The 24,383-nt window shown below is 40.5% G+C and overlaps 1 protein-coding gene across 2 annotated transcripts in view; it reads left to right on the top strand.

Moving 5' to 3' along the window:
- The window catches only part of LOC138969039 (scaffold protein ILK-like), a 28,256-nt gene that overhangs the window by 3,036 nt on the left and 837 nt on the right, over positions 1-24,383 (top strand). The window contains exons 2-11 of one of the 2 annotated variants that reach the window (XM_070341730.1): positions 4,179-4,344; positions 4,618-4,713; positions 5,837-5,933; positions 6,545-6,625; positions 7,254-7,339; positions 8,433-8,542; positions 9,042-9,163; positions 9,797-9,918; positions 11,134-11,205; positions 23,663-23,762. In XM_070341730.1, coding sequence (XP_070197831.1) covers positions 4,179-4,344; positions 4,618-4,713; positions 5,837-5,933; positions 6,545-6,625; positions 7,254-7,339; positions 8,433-8,542; positions 9,042-9,163; positions 9,797-9,918; positions 11,134-11,205; positions 23,663-23,762 — 1,052 coding nt within the window. The remainder of the gene's footprint in view (positions 1-4,178; positions 4,345-4,617; positions 4,714-5,836; positions 5,934-6,544; positions 6,626-7,253; positions 7,340-8,432; positions 8,543-9,041; positions 9,164-9,796; positions 9,919-11,133; positions 11,206-23,662; positions 23,763-24,383) is intronic. The other variant, XM_070341731.1, reaches the window with a different exon arrangement.

The following is a 24,383-nucleotide window of genomic DNA, read 5'->3' as shown; positions in this document are numbered from 1 at the left end:
CACTTAGATTTGACAAGTTCAGTACCTTTAAACAGTTGTTTGTTGTATGTTTATCAGGGTTTGCTAGTGTGTGATAGGGTTCGTGTCCGTCTGTAGATGTTAGTTTCTTTGTTAGTCCTGTGTTGACAACTCTTCGACAAGCGCTTAGAACTGTACCCACGGAATACGCGCTATATAAGCTTCCTATTGATTGATTGATTGATGTTTAAATCAAGTAGACAAAGCAAAACATTCATAAATACGTTGACCTAATTGTTATTGTAGTGGAAGGGCATTCCTTAATACTGAGAAAAGAAACGTAGCTGAGTAGGCGTTTACTTTGATCTCCATCAGTATGTTTGTTTTTTTCTGTCTTTTTTTAATAAATGAAGAAAATTTATTGAAAGCGATCAAAAATAAAACTTTTCAAAAGCATAAAGTGATACCCTGAGTTTTGTTAACCTTCCACTCCCAACTCTCTTTTCCCCTCTTGAGTCAGTATTAGTTCAGTCTGTTGAGAGTTAGTTCTTTCCTCCCTCTCTCTCTCTTTCTCTCTCTCTCTCTCTCTCTCTCTCTCTCTCTCTCTCTCTCTCTCTCTCTCTCTCTCTCTCTCTCTCTCTCTCTCTCTCTCTCTCTCTCTCTCTCTCTCTCTCTCTCTCTCTCTGCCATTGCTAGAGGTGTTGGATGGCAAACAAGTAAAATGTCAGAGCTTTTAATGGAAGCTATAATTTCTTTGTGACTCACACAAAGGCTGCAGTGATATGACACTAGTGTAGCCCATCCTAGCTTTTGTTGCTTCAAGCTTAGCTTGCAAGTTGAAGAAGAGTATGAGTAGGGTTGTTTGTGTTTGTGACTTTGATTTTGAAAGAGTCCTGGTAACACTTGCTGCGGTTGCAACCACAGACTCAGCTAGTGTGACAGTACATTTAAATTAAACGTGTTTTACAGGGATGTTGCTACAAATTCATACCTATAGGACAAATGTCCTGAGTTCTTCAGCATCAATAGGACATTTGACCGCTTTCAGAAAGTGTAATAGGACATTATCAATTTGCGCCAAACAGCTTATAACACATTCCATGGAATTGTTCCAAAGTCATGCGCCCACACACACACACACACACCCACGCGCGCGCGCTGTAGAACACACACATAATATAGTAAATACATCAACACAGTGTGCGTATAATGTTGTGTTTGTTTAGTTTCAAAGAAACCACAAAAAAGAAACCAACATGAACAACTTCAGAGCTCGTACTTTGATTAAATACTGCATGATTTGGATAAAAGTTGAAAACAAAATAATCGGTTTGATCTAATGCTGATCTTTTGCAGGCTTTAGTTTCTTTTCAGCGGCATAATTCAGTGCTTCGTCTCGTATCAAAAACAAAAGCAGACTACAAATTTAGTCAGTTGGAGTTGTCTCCCGTACTCCTGTAGCATGCACTGATCTAAAAAGAATCCACTATTTTTAGATCAGTGCGCTGCACCGAGACGGTTATACCCAAACGGCGCATACCGCAAACGGTTCGGGAATTCCCGACAAAAGAAAAGATCCGCACGCGGCACTGACAACTTCAGTGTCAGCTGAACACGAGAGCGTTCGGTCTTTTAGAAGATTTGTATAGATCTTGAAATGAAAATTAACGAATATCGCGCTGTCCGAAGGAATGGAGTACATATCGGACAATGACCACGCTCAGGCTAACACGATAGGACATCTGACCGACATGCGGCAATGTGAATCGGACATTTGGGGATTTTCATCGTTATATGTCCGATGTCCGACGCCTAACGACATCCCTGGTTTTATTGTGAGCTGAGGACAGAGATATTAAGTACCAATGCTGCAAAGACTTGAGTTCCAAGTAGCTTTGTATTGTGGCAATACTGTACATGAAGTGGTTTAGAAAATGAAAGGAGAGAAAAAACAAGGACTTTTGTTTTACACACAATACGATAGACTTTACAAAGACTGAAAGAGAGATACATTTACAGAGAGCAGCATCACCAAACAGTAACAATCACATAAAAATGACACCATGGCATATGGACACATTACACAGAAATGTATGCATAGTGAACATTGCTGACGTTCAATAGACCCTTATAAATACTGCTTAATGATCCACTGATTTCTCAGGGAGTCATTATGCCCTTTTTTTTGGCCAGAGCTGCCAACAGTTACAATTTTAGTGCAGCATGCTATATTGTAGCAGATATGACTATGCTGTTATCCCAAGCCAAAAATAGCTATGATAATAATTATACAATTACAAGCATGCTACAGTTATGAATGTGAGTCCTGGTGCTAAGTTCTGCTCCTCACTCTGTGTGAGCAGTCAGAATACTGGCGTATACGGGGATCAGAAAAAATGTTCTGCACTGAAAAATGCCACTGCAGACACTCTGTAATGGGGATATGTTCCTGCCTTGTTTCCCAGTCTGAATAAAATGATTAAACTTGAATTAAATGAATAAAATTATATATTATTAATATTATTAATACCCCCCGCGGGTTAGGGGGAAGAATTTACCCGATGCTCCCCAGCATGTCGTAAGAGGCGACTAACGGATTCTGTTTCTCTTTTTACCCTTGTTAAGTGTTTCTTGTATAGAATATAGTCAATTTTTGTAAAGATTTTAGTCAAGCAGTATGTAAGAAATGTTAAGTCCTTTGTACTGGAAACTTGCATTCTCCCAGTAAGGTGATTACATTGTACTACGTTGCAAGCCCCTGGAGCAAATTTTTGATTAGTGCTTTTGTGAACAAGAAACAATTGACAAGTGGTTCTATCCCATCTCCCCCCTTTCCCCGTCGCGATATAACCTTCGTGGTTGAAAACGAAAGAAAAGAATATATTATTAATCCTTGCTTGAGGTTGAATGAATGCAACAAATAAACGCTAGATTTAACACTTCATAGCTAAGCACATGATTTTACCTATGGCACAACACAAATCTCTAGCCCCTCTCTGAGATGCGTTTGAAGACAGACTGTTAAAAGAGAATAAATGTATGTACATAATTATGATAGAATATTGATGTATGAATTGAAGAAATGTATAAGAACACAAGAATGTATGAATGACAAAGAACAAATGTTTATTTTTGAATGTTTTATGTATGTTTTATTACGGACACAAAAGCTCAGCAATGCAATTTCTCTTTTAGAGATTAATAAAGTTATTGTATTGTATTGTATTGTATTGTATAACACCACTAGCTAGTGCTACACTTGAAATTGTTACACTTAGGCTTTCCGTGGGTTGACAATGACACTGACAGCTCTACTTTTTGCACAGTCTGAGGCAGGCTTTCATTTCAAGCTGTGTTCTTACAATGTACTAACAATAACATAAAAAAAAGAAATTGTACTTTTGACAAAAATATGACATTTTACACAAATTATGACAGCGGTTGTTCTCAGAGAACGCCCAAGCGTGTGTGAATCATTACCTGTGTTTCTTTCAATCAGGGATAAGAAAGTCGATGCTAACCTAGACACTAATTATTAATACCGTATTTCTAATTTTGAAACTTTGTCCTTTTTAGCAATTGTTCATGCTCACACTCACAGTCACACTCACAGATCTCTGTTTGTGTACATTGCTCCTGTACATCAAATTAAAAGCAGTAGGATGCAGGGTTTAACCTGGGAGAAAAAGGCAATGGGACATTTGTCCCCCTCAACCAAATTCCGATGGGGCATAGTCGAAGGCAGGAAGCGCCAAAGAGGCCTGTACGCGTTTTGACCAAAGATGCAAAATGGTGCAATATGGTGCCATCTGAGAATTAGGCGCTATATCGTGTTATCTCTGTGTGTGTGTGTGTGTGTGTGTGTGTGTTCCAATGTAAAGTGTACATTTGGTGGCCCAGTGGTACGTAATCTCAATGTGCCCTTTGACGCACTGACACAAATTGTGATGGGACATTTTCAGATTTAGTGCGCAGGGCGCACTAGTAAATGAAACCCTGAGGATGAGCTTATTGGGCATCCATTTTTTTTCTTGAGAGATGACTAAGGTTCAGTGGAAAAGGCCCTACCAAGATTGTTGACATGCTGATTCTACGTGGGGCTCGTTTGTTTCAATCAGGGATACGAAAGTTGATGCTACCCTAGACAGTTATTTTTATTTCTGTGTCCTTTGGGCAATGTTTCATTCTCAAAGATCTCTGCTTGCATTCATATTTTCCAGAGATGACCACAGGTTCAGCCTGCTGCACTGGGCTAGTCGAGAAGGCCGGACCAACATCGTGGACATGCTGATTCTACGTGGGGCTCGCATCAACGCCACCAACCTTGGTGATGACACACCACTTCATCTAGCTGCTGCTCATGGACACCGTGACGCTGTTTTGATGGTGAGCATTTCAGCTTGAGGCTTTGTGCATTTTAGATTTGAATTACACTTACACTTACAGTGTAATTTGAACGTTCACATGGACTGTATAACTGTCAGTGTCATAGACTCTCAGACTTATTCACACCATCTTGGAATGAGTATGTAAACAAAACAAAAAGAGAGAGAAGGCAAAAAATAACGGTGGTAGCAACCTGCATGCAACTCGGGTCCAAACAAATCTTGGAATCAGTAAATGTGTTGATAATATTGTCACTACATTTCTTTGTTTCAGTTGATACACAACAAAGCCAATATCAACGCCATCAATGAACACGGTAACACTCCCCTGCACTATGCCTGTTTCTGGGGATATGAACAGATCGCCGAGGTAAGTCACTCGCTAACACATGTCAATTGTCATCCTGAACTCAAGTCAAAATGAGTTCGGCTCATTCTCTCCCTGACAGGATGCCTTGGTTTTCCTTGTCTGGCGAGGAAATCGATTTTTTACAAATTTAGATCTTTTCGTAATGTGTTATGGATGTAAGCAGATTCGCTATCGTCGATAATGATTTTTCATGGTGTTGTGTAATTTTTAAATTACAAAGGAATTGATATATGTAAGACAGTTTCAAACGAGCTATTTTTCGCGGCTGTATTTACTGTGCAAACAACTCTAAATATGGCAAAAGTGTCACGTGATAATCAACCGTTTGGTTTCGGCGCTCACTGGAGCAGACGATTTTTTCTGTAACCAGTTGACAGTGATGCAACCATATATTACGGTCTCCTTCCAGCAGCAGTCCCAAAATTTCGACTTGTTTTGACCCTAGAACGATGTTTTTATCATAACTGTGAAGAACAGAACGGAGATCACTGTCGAAGTCAGCCAATCTGCAATCATTTTCGTCTCGCGAACACTGATCTCAAATTTAGATCAGTGCTCGCGAAAAACATATGGGAGATAACTCTGTATTCTTGTTTTGATAGATTCGCATAGGACTGTAGCGTCCGGTCAGAGAGACAACTGGCAATAGCCGTGGAGCGATGCTTATCAGAATGGTCTATTGTGTCATGACACGCACAATCTTTCTTTTTGTTACTATTACAGGAAGAAATGGTGGGTGCTTTTAATTTAACATAAAACTTCAAAATCAAAGCGAGTCTGAGACTCCCAAGAGTGTTACCTTTGCTTGAACTTGTTAATTTGCTGATTGAATTATGTTGACTCATTGACTGAGTCATTTGCCATGGGTGTAAAAAAAAAAGGGGCTGGGGAGGGGGGAATAACTCTCCAAGTTAAAGCTGCTTCAGAGGCATCAGAAGGTTTGATTCAGCAGTCAGTAGACTTTGGTCAATATTTTCTGATTTAAATTTAAATTATCGTCCTGTTAAATTGTGCCAGGCTGTATTCAATATATATATAACTTATTTTGTTTGAGAGGATCTGGTGAATCATCATGTTAATTTGTGCCAGGCTGTATTTCAATACAAAATATTTTGTTTGACAGGATCTGGTGAATAATGGTGCCTTGGTCAACATTGCCAACAAGTTCAATGATGTGCCACTGGACAAGTGCAAACCTTACCTGGCCCGTATGTTGAAAGGTATGTAAGCCCTTACTTTCAGCATTTTATGGACAATTTGTTAGGTGGATGCATGTGGCCATGGCGGAATTCTGGCAATCTGCTTTGCTTTCGGGTGGGCAGTTGCTGGCAGAAAATACATGTCTGAAGCAGGAAAGAGCAATGATAATCCCATGGTACTTGTGGTGCCAGAAGATTTTCAGTCATGGTCTTTACACCTTACAAGTTACATGCACCCATGATGTGCGGACGGTACAGCCAATTTCTACAGAAGAAGAATGTGTACACGTCTGTAAATGTGGATCATTCGGTTGTGTTCTACAGTCAGGTCTAATTTTCTATCGATATATTTGTCATGCGTTTCATGCCACACTCTCAAGCGTCACACACAAAAGCCTATAGTATGGTCACATGAAGGTATGCCTAAAAATACACACACATATGAAGATCTGCAGACTCACACATGCACCTGCACACACACAAACACATACATACACACACACACAGCAACAGTACATGCATAAATGACTATGTTAGTGTTCGCAACATCTTTTTCACCTGATTCTTGGTTATTTTCTCGGAAGATGAGTTTATGTTTCGGAACATTCAGTTTTATTAATATTTTATTTCAGACCGTGCTATTGCTCTGGGCCAGGATCTCAGCAAAATCCCTTTCAAAGATCGAAGCTGGTTGGGCTACAAAACTCGCAGCCGTAAGTACAGTAGATTTGTGTGTGGTACATTCATAATCATGTATGTTTCAATCTAAAAGCTTTCTATAAAATCACTTGCCAAGGATCAGCTTAACATCATGAAAGTCTGATTTTTAATTTGAGTACATGTACATGTATCACAACAGAAGTTTACAGAATCAATGTTTTTCCTTTGCTGCCTTTTATCAATTCTTTTATCAGCTCTTCGATTAGGCTCATGCAGTTGCTTTTTTTTAGCTTTTTTTAAATACATGTATTGCAATTCTTCTCTGCAAATGAAATAAGACAGGTATGCACGGTCAAAGACTGTCATTGAAAACTGCCTGCCTTCAAACCTATTTGTCTTGAAATGTACATTGTATAAGTTTTTCAGCTTGTTGTCTGTCGCTGTACAGGTGATGGTGTTAGTGATTGTCACAATATGACTGATGATGATAATGATGTAGGTTATGCTTCGTTTGATGGCAGTGATGATGAGGTTGATATTGTTCTGATGGTGATAATATTGGGTATGCCTCCTCTGATGGCAGTGATAATGAGGTTAAAGTTGATACGATGGTGATTATAGTGGGTATGCCTCCTCCGATGGCAGTGATGATGATGTTGATGTTGTGATGCTGGTGTGCAGGAGATGCCATGCTGTCCCGTCACACAGGGATAGACATCCGACAGCTACAGCTTGTGGGACACATTGCCTCCACACATTCTGGAGAGGTATGACTGTGTCTGTTGATACTCTCTGTGTTACTGTACATTGGAACCTCCCTTGTTCTTCTTCCTTTTTCTTTTTCTTGTCGTTCGCCTTTACACTTGGAGTCCAGCTCTGTGTATGAAGCTGGTGGTCTTTTTTAGAGCTTCCACGGGACCGTGCAGCTTGCCTTAGAGTGTCGTCGGCCTGGGCCAAGTCTCTGTCCTCAAGGGCTTGAGGTTCTTGCAGTCCTGTAGGAGGTGAACTGTCTTGTTCTGCTTCTCCACAGAGGCACATGGGGCAGGGCACAGCTAGCAGTTTGTTGAGCAGGTGTTGTTGCAGTCTGTTGTGCCCTGTTCTCAGGTGAAAGATTGTTAACTGGTCAGGCCTTGACAGTTGCTGGTAGCTGTTGTGCGTCAGGGGGGGGTCTTAAGCAGAGATTTTATGATTGTTTTCATATCTATAGAGCTTACTGCGTTTTCTTCTTGCTCGTCCTTTGCACCAAGTTTGGCCATTCTGTCCGTCTGTTCGTTCCTCCCTTGTTTAGATTGAACGATTAAGACTGAACGATTTCAGACTGCACCTCACCCCCTCCCCTTTTTAGGACGGTGCTTTCTCTTATTTTCTGTTCACACCTCCTGTGGATTTTCTACTATTCCAGGGATACCTCCTTTTTAAAGACCTAATTTTCACAGATTTTTAGAGGTCTTGAAAAGAGGATTCCAATGTATACCCGACAGACAAATCTTAGCGGGTGTTTAGGTTTTTTTACCTTAGAGAACATCATGTGAAAAATCTATAATTGTGCATTTAAAAAGTATGAAACAAGGTGAATGCACCACAGGCATATATATCTTGGATAAATATCAAGGGGATGCTTCCGTATAATTGTTTCATTTATGCTGACAAAAGTCTTCACCCCATCATTCTTTGTGATGTTTTCAGCATGGAGATTTCAGTACTATGGGTGACCCCTTTCAAACATTCTTCAAACACTTGACAATGGTTCAAGAAATAAAGCATTTCACATTTATTGTCCGATTTGTGTTTCAATCGGTTCACATGTTATCATGTCAAGATTTTGTCAAAGTTGCTTCAGAATGTTTTTCACTGTTGCAGACATGGCGAGGAACGTGGCAGGACAATGACATCGTCGCCAAAATCCTCAACGTCCGTGAGGTCACCAAACGCATCACCCGAGACTTCATGGAAGAGTTCCCTCGACTTAGGTAAGGGTGAACACCTTCATCTTATATCTTGTAGGATAAAAAGACCAAAAATACTGTACTCACGTTTGAACAAAGTATACGCCAGAGGAGACAGCGCTACAAAAGAAGCCATACGGCCCCAGAGAGGACTTGGAAAGGACAGCACGTTTCGTCCTGCAGTCCGGACTGACGATCTAACAGCGAATGACAAGAAGAAGAAAAACAAAGTATACGGAAGTCACCATTTGGCGCAGTCACCATTGTTTTCCTGTTCTTGTAGCATACCTTATTTTAAACAAGAAATGCATGTATTTATGTTTTAAATCTGTTTAAACCCAAGGATCTTATATCTTGTAGGATACATTATTTTAAACAAGAAATGCATGCAATTGTATTTATGTTTTAAATCTGTTTAAACCAAAGGATCTTATATCTTGTAGGATACATTATTTAAAACAATAAATGCATGTATTTATGTTTTAAATCTGTTTCAACCAAAGGATATTGCTTTGTTTTGCAGAATTTTCAATCACCCTAATGTGCTTCCGGTGCTGGCGTGCTGCAACCAGCCCCCCAACTTGGTGCTCATTTCTCAGTTCATGCCCTTTGGCTCCCTCTACAACACGCTGCATGGAGAGTCGGGTAAGGAATACAGTGGAACCCCCCTTTTAAGACCTCCCAAAATTTCAGAAAATCAGGTCTTAAAAAGGAGGGAGTCTTAACCCCTTCACTGCCACAGTATAACAGCATTTTGGTATTGCTGTGTGCCAGGGCAAAATTTTGCTTTCTTCGGTAGGTTCACTGCTCGATCATTTATTGAGATATCTCTTAGATCTTTGGCATGTGTTTTGCTTATACCCTTGGCTATTATGTGATGACATGATCATTGGACTTTGTTTGTGATTGTTATAGTAAAAATTGATATAATGACCATTTTTGTCAAAAATTACAGTTTCCGGACTTACACACACACATTGCAGCACGTAAAACCACACAAAACACTGCTAAAACTGGTGTCAAACATCAGGTACTCACATTACAGCCCATAAAAGTATTATTCTGTGTGGTAATCCATAAATCACTTCTTGTAGAGCTTCCAGAACACTGTATCGCTTGAAAACAGGTCTACGAGTTGAGGTCTGACTTTCGGCCGCCATTGTGAATTCTATCTCTAATTTTCCTGGTTTTGTGTGTGTGTTTTTAAAATTGGTTTGGTCGATATACTCTGTGCGACTTGTTTTTGTCTTTTGTTACAAACTCCAAATGTGTGTGCAGGTATTGTGGTGGACCAGAACCAGGCCTTGAGGTTTGCGATGGACATTACTCGGGGCATGGAGTTTCTGCACAGCATGGAACCAATGGTGCCCAACTTCCTTCTCACAAGCAAACACGTCATGGTAAAGTCTCTTCTCTTCTTTTGTAAGCTTGATTATTTCCTGACAGTTTTTGCGGGCCAAATTTTTTTTATGATTTCATGATTTTCTTAGGGAAAAGAGGATTTTGAGTGGTGAACTTTTTGAAGAAATGTTTTGAATGAGACAGTTTTATTTTAACTTTCATGGAACAGGTAAAAGGCTTTTTTGTGATGGTTTGTGTGGGTTTTCTGTTTTTGTTGTTGTTTTTCTTTTTTGTTGCTTTTTTTTCTTCCTTTCATTGGTTTAGATCTGTTTTAAGTGGGAGGGGGAGGGGGGGGAGTTCTTGTGCAAGAGATTTTTTCATGCTATTCTTTTCTAGTTAGTTTTGTGTATCTGAGTTTGGAAGGGTACAGTCAGCTTGATTAACAATGTTGAGAAGTTGGCTATGCTGTGTTCTTCATCAACTGCTGTTGTGGTCAGCGATATTTGAAATTACCTGTATAGAACATGATACGATTTTCATGTGCATATTATTCCCCTGCCCTTGTGTCTCCCATATATTCTTTTGTTAATCACACTGTGGAGAGCACACATTCTGTTCTGAAACAAGCACCCATGCTTTGTGTATACCTTCAACGAGTCCCGAGTAATATATCATATGAAACTGTGTATGTTACATTTGGATATCTTTATGTTAATACCCATGCTTTTTCCTCCATTTTCTCATTTTGAATATATACATGTATATATGAAACAGCTTTTATTCAATCTTTGTAGCAGCTGAATTTTACTGTTAAAAACCTTGTATGTAACACTTCTTGTGACAGATTCCTTGAAATTTTATCAGGAGAAATGTGTAAATGTCAGTGGAATAGCGTGGTACAATCCTTATCCGTGTTTGTACTTTGAATTATATTTCGCTTTTCTGCATAGCAAAAAAATCAGTTTACTCAGTTTTTAGCATTTGCTGCGGACACCTTTTTTCTTTCAAATACCTGTATATATGCATTTATATTTAATTTTAAAAGCAACAAGTCTCCCCCTGCAGCATTCATTTCTTTATTTTACTTAGAAAAAATATTTTTCACTTATTAATATTTATTTATTTCTAAGTTGATTTATTTGTTCTTTTTTGTGTTTTGTTGGTATGTGCTCAGTCTTTCAGCTTTGCAGCAGTCTGATGTGCCTCGGACAGTGAGCAGTCAGTCCTGTAAGGACAAAGTTAATGTAAGATACGCAATGTATGTCTATATTTAGATCGACGAAGACCTGGCCAAAATTAACATCGACGACCCAAAGTACCAGTCAGGGGAGGCTACCCTGAATGGGGTAATGAAGCACGGGCTGCAGCTGAGTTGTCTGTCCTGACTTGTAGCGCTTTGTACCTCCCACACTGCTATAACAGTCATGACGCCACTGTTGTATACAGATATTTAAATTGTACTAATCGCAGATCTCATTTGCAAACACCAAGTGTCAAGGCTGAAATGATCTCGCAATCCTCAGAAATGTGCCACTCTCGATCGCCGTTTTCATGACTACATGTAATGGTTTTACTAAGTAAAGTAAACATTCATGAAATAAACATACCAGCTGTTTTATACCAACTGCCCTCTTAGGCTTTGGGTAAGGCCAGCACATGTTGCGCCGATTTTGGGTAATTTGCATCAGTTGTCTCAAAGTCAAAATAAGACCTCTTTTGAATCAGTGGTTCAAAGGAGATGTGTTCAGCATCGAGAAAATGCAATATGCTTGCAACATTTTGCAATCCTGCTCATAATCAGGTTTCAGGTTTTGATTTTGTTTTCCTAACGGTCACTTTCTGGTTTCAGACAATTCTTCAAGTTTATACCAGTGTTAGGACTAGGAGTGTACAATCTCTACAGGGCTGACCAGATTTGATTCAAATAAACCTTTTTTTAAAGCATTTTGAAAGCAACTAAGTATTCTTTTTGCGATCACTTATTCATTAAATCTTTGATGTTAGCACCAGCACAAAATTTGAAGAACTTTGACCTTTTAATTTTCTCCAGAGTGAACTTTCTTTTTTTTATTTGATACTAATTGGAAAATGCTTGAAGTAGTTTAAATCAGTGATCCAGCATTGTTTTGTGGACCGGCACGGTTGGCCTAGTGGTAAGGCGTCCGCCCCGAGATCAAACCCCGGCCGGGTCATACCCAAGACTTTAAAATTGGCAATCTAGTGGCTACTCCGCCTGGCGTCTGGCATTATGGGGTTAGTGCTAGGACTGGTTGGTCCGGTGTCAGAATAATGTGACTGGGTGAGACATGAAGCCTGTGCTGCGACTTCTGTCTTGTGTGTGGCGCACGTTATATGTCAAAGCAGCACCTCCCTGATATGGCCCTTCGTAATCGGCTGGGCGTTAAGCAAAAAAAAAATAAAAAATTGTTTTGTGGTACAACAAAGACTTCAGCCTTGGCACTACTTAGATATCATAAATTCAGTTTCATTCATCTCATTGCAGCTTAATTTTCATTCATATTCATTTATCTCTGTGTACAGTATTACACACAGTAATATGGGTTGGGTTTGACAGTTTTGTAGCATTGCAAATCTTCTTTTCTTGGAAAAGTTCTGCGGGTTCCAGAAGTGTATGTCAGAATTTCCTTGTAGACTTGTTTATGCATTTTGATAATAATAAAATGTAACTCTTTACCTCAAACTTACTTAGTTTTATTGTGGAAAACTGAACAAATTTGCACATTCAAAACATTCATTTGTCACTGCATTACAATGCCGTAAAAATTGACAAGTAGATTAACACAAGTTGTCCTTTTAATCTTTTACGAGCACTTTATATTAGACAAAGAATAGCTTGAAAGGACTGACCTGCTACATGTACTACTACTTATACATTTTTAAACCGCGGTTGAATTCTCTGTCAAACATTTGCTAATTAACGTTCTTCCTTCTGATGTTAATTTCTTACTTTAATCATTTTAAAATAGTTCTAACCTGCACAAGCTTTACGCTTGATAGTTGGAGTGTAGCCTCAGCGTTCCTGTGATTCGGTTCTATTTTCACATGATCAAGTACAGAAAATAATCAACTACCTGGGGGGGTGCTGTGTCGATTTTCAATAGAAGGGAGATAATAAACTGACTGAAACTGTCAGTTGTACACCCATTCCATTACCTAGTTTTGTTTCTTTTCCTTTCTTTTTTTTTATAGACTGCCAGAAAATTGTTATACTTCTAGGCTTTTGCTGCTTTCTGCAAGAAGTTTCTGGGGCTGATCATTTTATAGCAAGTAACCAAAGCTGAACTTTGTTTTTTTCCACAATCCTTGACTTGTTCAATTTAAAAAAAACCACATTGTTCTGACTTTACTTTCAACGCAAGATATTTGTTTTAGTAGTTACTAGCATAACCTCAAAAATTCTTACAGATTGTGCAAGGATTGAGTAGTCTAGATTAAAACAGAAAATACACAGATAAAAGGTGTAAGAGAAACCGTGAATACAGTGGTCACATATAATAGTATGGTTGAAAAATGCTTACTAAATTTATTTCTCGTTGGAATCACTCTTTCATGCCAAAGAACCTGATAGTTGGTTTCCTATGGTTGAACTTTCAACCAAAAGAAGTAGATCTGAGGTTATAGTGACTTTGGATATTTCACGCTAGTGGTATATTAACCATTTGACTGCCTTAGGACGGGTATACCTGCCATGCGCTTGTGCAGCCGCAGCGCCTTAGGACGGGTAAACCCGTCTTCTCCGTTCTGGGATTTTCCAGAAATGCTACGTCACTGCTGAAACACAAATAGCAGCCAATGGCTTGGTAGGATACCTCATTCTCATGAATAAACATAAATGGTGACGCGGTTTTGCGTCTGAAGGCTATTTTCGGCCTTGGCGACAGGGTAGGGGAGAGAAATCTCGACTCGTCAAAATGGCTAACGGTGACAGTCGACCGGGCCCTAGTAGGGAAAAACAAAGCCGGACTGACGCTACAGGCGGTGCAAATGATTATGGATACTGACAGAGGAAGGGGGAGATTTTCTTTCGGACGATTCGTTGGAAACAGGTAGATGATAGTGATTATAATCCTTTCTTGAAGCAAGCAAAACAGCCACCTGTGTTTGATCCATAGGCACCGGAAGATGCGCCGGACTGATTTTTCAAAAGTTCATATTTAAACATCATTATAAGCCAAACTAATTCCATTTTTCATGATTAGACACTAAAAACAGATTCTTGGTTCAATTTCCCTTAAAAATAACATAAGTTTTACTTACCTACCTACTGCCAGTTTGGAGCTAGAATTTATTGTGAATTATTACACCCCGAACTCCAATATTCCCTGGCAGTCAGGAATGCACATACGCAAGTTTTGATTGGCAGCGAAAGGGTTAAGCAAGTTCAGTGGGTTTTTTTTAAAAGTGTCTCTTATTATCTTGAGTAGGTGTGAAGTAAGAAGAATTGAATGACTGAAAACAAAATGAACTTTTCATGAAAATCATGGCAGACACAACCAAAACCCTGCAAAGAGTTCATTATGGAGCATTTGATCTGAAACAAGTACATACAATACACTCAAACAGAGAGAAAACAAGTCGCGTAAGGCGAAAATACAATATTTAGTCAAGTAGCTGTCGAACTCACAGAATGAAACTGAACGCAATGCCATTTTTTCAGCAAGACCGTATACTCGTAGCATCGTCAGTCCACCGCTCATGGCAAAGGCAGTGAAATTGACAAGAAGAGCGGGGTAGTAGTTGCGCTAAGAAGGATAGCACGCTTTTCTGTACCTCTCTTTGTTTTAACTTTCTGAGCGTGTTTTTAATCCAAACATATCATATCTATATGTTTTTGGAATCAGGAACCGACAAGGAATAAGATGAAAGTGTTTTTAAATTGATTTCGACAATTTAATTTTGATAATAATTTTTATATATTTAATTTTCAGAGCTTGTTTTTAATCCGAATATAACATATTTATATGTTTTTGGAATCAGCAAATGATGGAGAATAAGATGAACGTAAATTTGGATCGTTTTATAAATTTTTATTTTTTTTTTACAATTTTCAGATTTTTAATGACCAAAGTCATTAATTAATTTTTAAGCCACCAAGCTGAAATGCAATACCGAAGTCCGGGCTTCGTCGAAGATTACTTGACCAAAATTTCAACCAATTTGGTTGAAAAATGAGGGCGTGACAGTGCCGCCTCAACTTTCACGAAAAGCCGGATATGACGTCATCAAAGACATTTATAAAAAAAATGAAAAAAAACGTTCGGGGATTTCATACCCAGGAACTCTCATGTCAAATTTCATAAAGATCGGTCAGTAGTTAGTCTGAATCGCTCTACACACACACACACACACACACACACATACGCACATACACCACGACCCTCGTTTCGATTCCCCCTCGATGTTAAAATATTTAGTCAAAACTTGACTAAATATAAAAATGAAACAAGCTTACATGACAGAAAATCTTATATCATTTGGAACAATGTTCCTCATCATCATTGCTAAATGCATGGTGTGAACAGAGTTACCCTATGTTTCCCGTGTGTGATTTAACAGTCTGCATTGAAACAACAAAACATCATAGGTATTTGAGCATACATGAGTGATATTATAAACTTAGCTTCAGATGTCTCGTTTGCTGCAGAACAAGACAGACCTTAATGAATTTGAAAGCTTCAGCCTTTCTTTGACAGACTGTCCACACTAATCAGATTCTGTTTAATGTTTCTTTTACTCTTCTGCTGTACTCTTTTTTTTTCTTGGGGTATCCATCAAGCTGAAATATTTTCTCTTCATACTACGAGGAAGGAAAACTTTTAACAAGACAACTCCTTCAATTCATAATTCTTTCGTTATTGCTGTCATACTTTCAAACATAAGTTTTGGCTAAGACGAGTGAAGCATACAGTATTTTTGGTCTGCTCTTGTTGTTTGTTAAAATATTAACAATGTCTCTTTTTAAAATCTAAGCATTTGTGTTTAAACCTTTCCCTGTTGCTGTGACAGCGTTAGTTCCGGAATATTGGAATGGAATGTTTGGAAGACTTTTTTTTGTTCGTTCTCTGTCTGAACACTTGTTCTGCATTTCAATTCCAGTTTTTCATTAGGATAGAATTTGTGTGTGTGGTGTGTTTTGTAGAACTACTGGAATTAGGCAGTAGCTGTTGCAGAGTTTTTGATTTTTGTTTTTAATGTTTGTTAAAATGCCATGCTGTTGGATCATGTGATTATTACGGTGTTGTTTTTTCATAATTCATCAGGATTGCATCATCACATCCTATTACAACACATTTTACTGCCCTGACAGAAAATACGTCTTTTTAATGAAAAGCAGACAGTTACATGTATTTTTATTGAGGATAATTGTGTGTGTATGTTGGGGGGGGGGGGGGGTGCACGAGGAGGGTGTGTGTGCATGTGTGTGTTTTGGGATGCCTGTATGTGTGTGCATATGTGAGTGTCTGTGAAGTTTTGCATGTGAACACACATGTTAAAAGGTTTGAGAGTTCACTTTTGAGTGTGAGTGTGGGTATATGAATATAATTGTGCTGGTAGATTTGGGGCCCTAGATTCCGTATTTGAAGATTAGCACATAAACTCAAGCCATACTTTATACATAAGATCTTACACTTTTTCATTTCATTGAATTTCATCTCATTATTGGCTGAGCGATGATTGTAACAAAACATGCTTTCATATTTGCATGTGCCACAATAACAGGGCAGCAATGAATAAAAGTGATACTGCATCACCAAAATCATCAGCTTTACAAATCCAAGATTTTAGCTCAGTTTCTGTAATTAATCAGTGAAAATGTAAGAGATCTGCATGAAGTTTGGATTGGGTGTGTGTTTCAACCAAGAATAGTTTCTGTTCTCTGAATCCAACAATGTTCTGTCTTGAGTATCTCCTGAAAAGTATTGTTGAAGCGATCATGCTCGCCACCTCAAAGCTGTCTAGTCTTTAACATGCAATAAGAGCAATATTCCACTTGGACAGGCATCAGAAATCAAGTCTGCTTTCTTTGCAGAATGGTACTTTTTGCTGAATTATTTTTTTTATTGAAACCCACGTCAATCTGATTGGTTAGTTCAGGGGGAAAACATCCCACTCTGCACAGCAGCCAGGCTGTTGAGTTTTGCTATGTCTATAAGTGGAAGGATGCAAGTACAGTATCTTTATGTGCAATTTTAGTCAGATTTGATGTGATGTAGATGATCGCTAATGTGAGAGGAACTGTATCTTTAAATATTCTTCTTCGCTTGTATTGCTAGGTTGATCTTTACAGAATAAAGAGGTTTCGGTATGAGGGTCTATGGTGTGTATAAATTCTTCTCCTTTCAGGCTGATTTCTTTTTCTCATGCTAGCCTTGCAGTCACAGCAGACTCGGGTTTTATAACATTTATTTCCCATGTTTGATTTTATGATGACAGGTGCAACTTTTTTTTTTTTTTTAATGAACGTAAAGGATTGAGATAATTCTTCTAAATGTTTTAAGACTGAAGATAGTATCTTTGATTTTAGAACTGCTTTTGTGAATGAAATACAGGATACTTGGTGGAGTAAAAGTAAAAGTTGCATGACATTGATACATTACCAGATTAAAGTTAATTAAATTACATATCTTACCCAACTCACATATAGCAATTAACTCTAGTTCAGTGCTGGTAACGCTGTACGCATCCCCTTGGTAACAAGGGAAGCCCCTCTAAAAAAAGAGTGACCAATACCCATAAGGCCATATTAATACATACTTCCGACTTCCGTATGCGCGCGCATACGCCGCCATATGCATCATTCCATACTCAGCGAGCAGTGGGACTGGTCGTGTTTTTGTACGCTCTGGCTGTGTTCAGCCATCTGTCACTTCGTCTACGGACTTGGTCACTTACCTCTTGGTATCTTCTTGCTTGTCTTATCGTCTCTTCATGTTGAGGTGAGATCTTTCTGTTTTTGCTTGTGTTTGTGGGCGTTTTTGACCTTAAATTGAACTTGTGAAATTTTCTTGTTTACAAAATTTTTCGTGAGTTGTTTTTGGTCATGGCGGTTAACGCCAAGAAGCGGCAGTTGTCTAAATGAGTAACTGCTGGTTCTCCGCCGACAAAGTAAACACCTGGGAAAGCAAAGGCTTCCGGACAGGCTTGTGTTTCGGTTCATGTACTGTCTTTGCAAAAAATACCGATGTTTTGGTCGTCATGCCTCCTACTCCGTTTTTGACGGCTAAACCTTTAGACAAGGTTTCTCCTGTGGATAAGCCCGCTTAGGCTTCCTTGGTTTATGTGTTTCCCGGTCGTGCGTCTGCGGACGTGGCGACATTGTTGCTCTCTTTAAGTTCACAGGTTTCTTCCTTGGCGGGGGATATCGCTTCCACGCGGGCGGAGATGCGTTCGCTGCCGGTGTGACGGGGGTTTCGTCTCTTGCCAACGTTCGCCTGCGCCGTCTGCTACTGTGTCTCAGGCTGATGTTCATGCGGAATGGGATGATGGGACCACGCCTTCGCTTGTGGCCTGTGTTCCGGTTCCCGGTGGTTCACACCAGTTTAAAGGTATGTTTTCTACCCAAGTACCCGGGTTCTCCGGGGAAAGGGTAGAGCGTCTCCAAGAGAAAGTAACTCCGGGCTCTGGCTTTGTGGGTGAAAGTTCCGAAGCTGAGGCTGGCTCTGACTGCATTGGCAGCAGGTCGGTGGCGGTTAGGAACCTTGGAGAGCGAACGGAAGATTTGCGCAACCAACCGCTTCTTTAGATTGTGGTACGGGTGTGCGTCTTTCGCTTCCGCCCGGGGGGCAGGAAGAGAACAGTATAGCTGGCTCTTTGTTTGACTATGGGAGTCAAGCAGGGGGTCAGCTTCCGGAGGGCACGGGAGTGCCAGTCGGCTGTTCAGAAGACGGTGCTTCCGCAGGGGTGGTTGCACTGAATTCAAATTGCCGTTTAGGCTGTCAAGTGCAGTGGCACTGGGGGCTTAAGCGGCTTCAAGGTACATTAGGATCTTCTGGTGCATGTTTAGGCATCCGGTTGGTTCTGATATTTGCCAATCCGTGGCCGATTTTGCTAACGCTTTTGCGGCTGTGGCTTCCGGTTTCAGGATGGTTTGGCCTTCTGCCGTTAACACTGGGGTGTTGGTAGTTGGCGCTCATCAGTCTTCGGCTTTCGGTTCCGTTGTTGCGGTTCCTCTGCTGTTACTCAGGCTAAATGCACTTCCTTTTCCAGGCTTTCAGCTGGTATGAGGCAGGTGGATGGAATATCCTTTCGGAGTTCCGGCTTTTGGGTAATTTGTTCCGAACCTTTCCCTTTTGGCAAGTGTTGCTTTTTCGGGATTGGTTCCGGCTCTCATCCTTTTGTAGATGGTTAGAATACCACTGTACAGGATGATGAGGATTTGGAAGACTAAGCTTCTGGGGCAGATGGAGACGCCTCTTTGTTGTCTTTCAGTGAAGCTGCCATCTTTGTTTACATGGATGGCAGAGGTTACTACGCGCTTTTTCCCTGTAGGGTTAGCGGTAGCATTGTCATCTGCCTTTTCTCCTCCATCTTTTTTGGCGTGTCTTGCTCCTTCTTAGGATCAATTTGCGAACTCAATCGATGCTTTTCCCCCATCTCTGCCTTTGTTGGCATCTCAGGGGGAAGCTCATACTTCAGCTTTGCCGCGTTTTGCGCATTTTCAGCTGACCTGAGCCTTTTAAGGGAATCTTAGAACGTTATGTTCTTGGATTCTCTGTTGGGGTCGTTTGGGCTTGTGAAATTTGTTTTTTCACAATTGAGGCTCCTTTGTTACCACTTCCTTTGTGGGCAACGCTCGGCTTAGCTCCTGCGGTGGCGGGGCTTTAGCTTGCGTCATCTGCTCAAGCAGCGCGTCACGCGCTGATCGCTATCCGTAGGCTTCGGTTTACTCCAAGCTTAAGAACGTAGTTTATTCGTTTGCTTTTTCTACGGAACCGCCACCGGGTTCCCCGGAATTGGCGAACATCCGTCTGGATGTTAATAGCAAGGAGTGACTGTCTCTCTGTCAGAACAAGGATCTCCTGGCTATGTTTCTTTATGGCCGCACTCCTTTACTTTTACCGCTTTTTACAAATCTCGTTTCTGCGCTCTCTCGTGCGCGGTTACGTCCTATCTGGATATTTTTGTGTTCCGTCAGGACGCGGATACGAAGGATGTAGCTTTGCTTTTAGCCTGGGTGTAGGTCTCTTTCAAAAAGGTTTGTTCTTTTGGCGAGACTTTATCTCTTCTTTTCTTGAAGGTTCCTCTTTGTGAGTTCGCTTTTATGCACAGGGATTCTTCTCTATCTTAAAAGCTCACTGCAGAAGGAAAGCGCACGGCAGGCCTTGGCTTTTTATTGTTTTCAAATAAAGGCTTCAGGCTCGCCGTTCTCGACTTTATCTTTTGTCTCCTTACCCTCGCGTTCGTGGCAGGGTTCTGTGTCTAGTATCCACCTTTCTTCCCCCTGAGGCAAGTTAGCGGTGGGTGTTGGTAGGCACACAAAAGCACGCTTTCTTTCACACTTGTGGCAGTTATGTCAACTGGAAGTTAGTTCTCGGCATCACTCTTCTTTCGCCTTTGTGTTTAACACAGCGGCTGGGGGGGATTAGGTTTCCCTCTTTGTGGGGGGAGACACGGGGGCCTCCCTTTTTGGTTCTCTTTCATGGTTCGTTTGGTATTTCAGAGCTTCAGGGTTCTGATCTTTTTTCTAAGTCATGCGTTTGTTGAGCCGTTTTTGGATCTCTTGGAGATTGTGCAAGCGGCCCTTGATAGAAGTCCTTTGCTCCAGGTGTAACTGGGAGTGCAGGGCTGGAGCACATTAGATGTCTAAGGCTTCTCAGCTTTTATAGGACCCTTTGTGGTCTGTTGGGTGTTAAGCAATAGAACAAAGGGTTGGAACATGTGTTGTTTCAAGCAGACAACTCCACAGGGGGCTTTTCTCTTCAAGAAAAGGGGGTCTCTCACTCCCTATCGCTTCCTCACGGATCATGAGAGGTTTTGGTGGTTTCACCATCACGAGATCTTTTTAGCAGCGAAGTACCTTCATGAGAGTCTCTATGACTGGGCGGACTCTCTAAGTCTGTCGGCCAAATGGCCACTTGGAGCAGACTCTCTTTGACCACGTGTTTTTGTTCCTTCGGGGGAATGGGAGAAATTTCTATTAATGAGTTTTTGCCTTTTGGTACTATCGCCTTTTGCTTATCTTCGTCGCCCGACTGCCGGGCATAAAAATTTTTACTCTTGTTTTACTTTGAGCGGCCTGCTGGTCGCACAGTTTGGGCCCGTTCTTTTTGGGTTGCCAGACCTCGTTAGGCTGGCAAGAGGGCTCCGGTTTTGCTCACACTCGTTTCTCACGGGTGTCTACTGTAGGATATTTTTGAGTTGCTCGGGCTCTTCTGCCCGTCAACTCTGGACTGGTACTTGTCTTGTTGTCTGGCGTGGAACAGATGGCTTATGTTTTAACGGATAGAACTCCTCTTCTCTCGGTACAATGAAGGTGGCGAGCCACCTATTTTGGCTTTCCGTTCTTTTTCTCTCACGTCTTTGTTTAAGACATTATGTGATATCAGTTTTACTGAGACAGCTCGGTGCTAATTTTTCTCTTGGTGGCGTTTTGCCAGCAAGTTTAAGGGGGCCTACGTTAGGCTTGCTGAAAGCTGATCTTCAGTCCTTTCTTGGACTTTGCTCCTAGTTTTAGGGTTTTTGTGATTGGATTCTTTGACTCTTTTACTTAACTAGCCTTGCTGATCAACACGGAAATCGGCCATGCTTCTCGGGTAGCTTCTGTGAGAAGTGGGAGTAAGTGTTTTTTCTGTTATTTTGCTATAGACAGATTTTCGAAGAAAGACTGATCTATGGCACTTAGGTTTCTTTTGGGTTTTCTGGCATATAAGCGGAATCTGGAGTTACCAACTTTGATTCACCGTTCAAATCTTAATCACTATTTTGGCTCCCCTAGAGCCATATTGAGCCTTTTGGTCTGTTCGAGTTTTGAAGATTTTTTCTGACTTGCACGGATTGCTTGAGATCATTAAATCTAAGGGCTCTTGTTCTTATCTTTCTGCTTCGTCGCCCTTTAACCTTGAACGGTTATATACGACGTTAAACACTGATTAATTTATATAAAGGAAGAAAGAATGTCTTTCAACTTTGGTAGGGGTAATGACTTGTTGAGGTCAACCTTCCCTAGATGGACTGCCACAATGTTCAGGTATGCCTTCAAGTGGTGGCAGTAGACAGGGGGGGGGGGGGGGGGGGGGGGGCAGTCAGTCAGTCCTCCCCCTTCGAACAGCACGGACTCTATTTTCCTTTCTTGAGCATTTTTATGGCTCTTGGAGATTCTGATGTACATTTTTGTACGGTTATAGCCCTCCACAGTTTTCCGTTAAGGACTCTGCACACTAGATCGGAATCTCAGGAACTTCTTTTTATCTCACTCGTTATGGTGCGCTTTAAAGACTTCTCGAGGGTAATGTTAGCCAATTGGGTCTCCACCATAGTTAGACAAGTTTATGTATGGTGGCAGAGTCAGGCAGGGGATGTCAGGGCAGTTTTGCCCTTTACTACAGCTAGGCCTCACGGGGCAAGAGATTGGGCTTCCACTCTAGCTGTTCTTCGATTTGGTCTCCTGGCAGAACTGTGTTCTTGAGTCGGCTTGCTGGCTTTATTGAAAGGTTTTTTCATTGGTGTTTATCTCAGAGATGCCTATGCATTGAGATAGGATGTGTTTCTGGGTTACCTGCTCTGTTAGCGGCAGGACAGATTCTTAATTCCTGATTGGGTTAAGTGCCCTCCACCTATAGTAGCAATCTGCTATATGTGAGTTGGGTAAGATATGTAATTTAATTAAAAATTTTAGTAATAAATTTTCATTTGATTAATATACTTACCCAACTCACATCGTTTATTCCCTCCCGCCTCCCCGCTGTGGGGGGTGGATTTCTAAAAAAGGGGAGTGAGTTGGGCTTCGTTTGGAATGATGCATATGGCGGCGTATGCGCGCGCATACGGAAGTCAGAAGTATGTATTAATATGGCCTTATGGGTATTGGTCACTCTTTTTTTAGAGGGGCTTCCCTTGTTACCAAGGGGATGCGTACAGCGTTACCAGCACTGAACTAGAGTTAATTGCTATATGTGAGTTGGGTAAGTATATTAATCAAATGAAAATTTATTACTAAAATTTTTAACTTAACCATACACATGGTCGGAAAACTTGTGAGGCGGCTTCATTACTGACAGTTATTTTTAAAAGCTTAAAAAGTTCAACTTTCGCAACAAATGCACAAGTTAAAAAAAAAACTCTCTGGAAGATAGTGTAAAAAAGAACAAGAAAGATTCCCATGAAATAGCAAATTCAAAATGTGAGACAAATGTGTAAGTATCCAAGAGCTTCTTGTGAAGTGTATGCCTGGGGCTAAATTTCTTTTTACTTGAAAAAGCAAACAAAGTTCCGGGTGCAAGAAGGGCGGTCTACAAAAATCTAGAAAGTAACTTTTTTTTCTCCAGAATTCTTGCCCCAAGAGTGAGTACCGTTTTCTTCCTTTGAGAAGTACATAGTAGTATTACTTTGGCCCTTTGCCCCCAGCGGAGCATAGGCCATTGACGACATTTACATAGTAGTATAGTATGTACTTTTAACAACTGACAGAGAGAGAAGAATTTGTGCAGAGTGATTTCTACCTGCATTATTTGACAAGACTTTCAAGGCCAGGAGGAATAGTGCATGGACACCTACTTCTTCACTTTTTTTTTAAATAGTAATATTCCAGTGACTATAGTATAACTTGCATGATTACACTTTCAGATTGACGAAGACCTGACAGCCAGAATCAACATGGCGGACTACACTTTCTCCTTCCACGAGAAGGGCAAGGTTTTCTCCCCTGCATGGATGGCCCCTGAAGGTATGTGTACAGCTTGTTTCCATGTAACTAACTTTATTGGCGACCAATGCGCTAGTGTTAAAGGAACTGGGTGTACAAAAGCTGGCTGTCTCAACTCGCAAAAGCTAACTATTCGATTTTGACAGCATCTCCTTGCCAGAGAGATACATGTACCCTTTTACCGTAATCAAAAACAGATTTTTTTTTCATTTTTTCATTTTTCTCATGATTATTTGTTTGTCTGTCCACTATAAAAACCATTGGGTCGATGTACTTCTGAAAGTGTACTTGTGGAAAATTTAAGAATGGTAATCTTACTTGTTTTTATGTTTTTTGATTTTGTCTCAACTTACTCTGGAATGTTCTGCACTCTTCAGGCATTATAGTTTATACTGTTCAAATGTGTTCAATTGTTTATGGTGGTACATTTTGTTGCTGAGCCACAGTAGTTTGCTTTTGTTTTTGTTTTAAAATTTGAAATGATTCAAACATAGGAGACACCTATTAGCTGCAAATTCTCTCTCTCTCTCTCGCTCAGTGTGAAAAAATGCTGTGGTTGATGTTAACCCTCAATTGCGCGTTGAACATAAAGCTGGCAGCTCTAGAAAAAGATTAGTACAACATTGTCGGAATGTAACCTGT

This window comes from Littorina saxatilis, linkage group LG6, assembly GCF_037325665.1.
Source record: "Littorina saxatilis isolate snail1 linkage group LG6, US_GU_Lsax_2.0, whole genome shotgun sequence".
In the NCBI taxonomy this organism is placed as follows: Eukaryota; Metazoa; Mollusca; class Gastropoda; order Littorinimorpha; family Littorinidae; genus Littorina; species Littorina saxatilis.
Note: the sequence above shows the minus strand (reverse complement) of the source record. Positions and strands in the feature narration are given on the sequence as shown.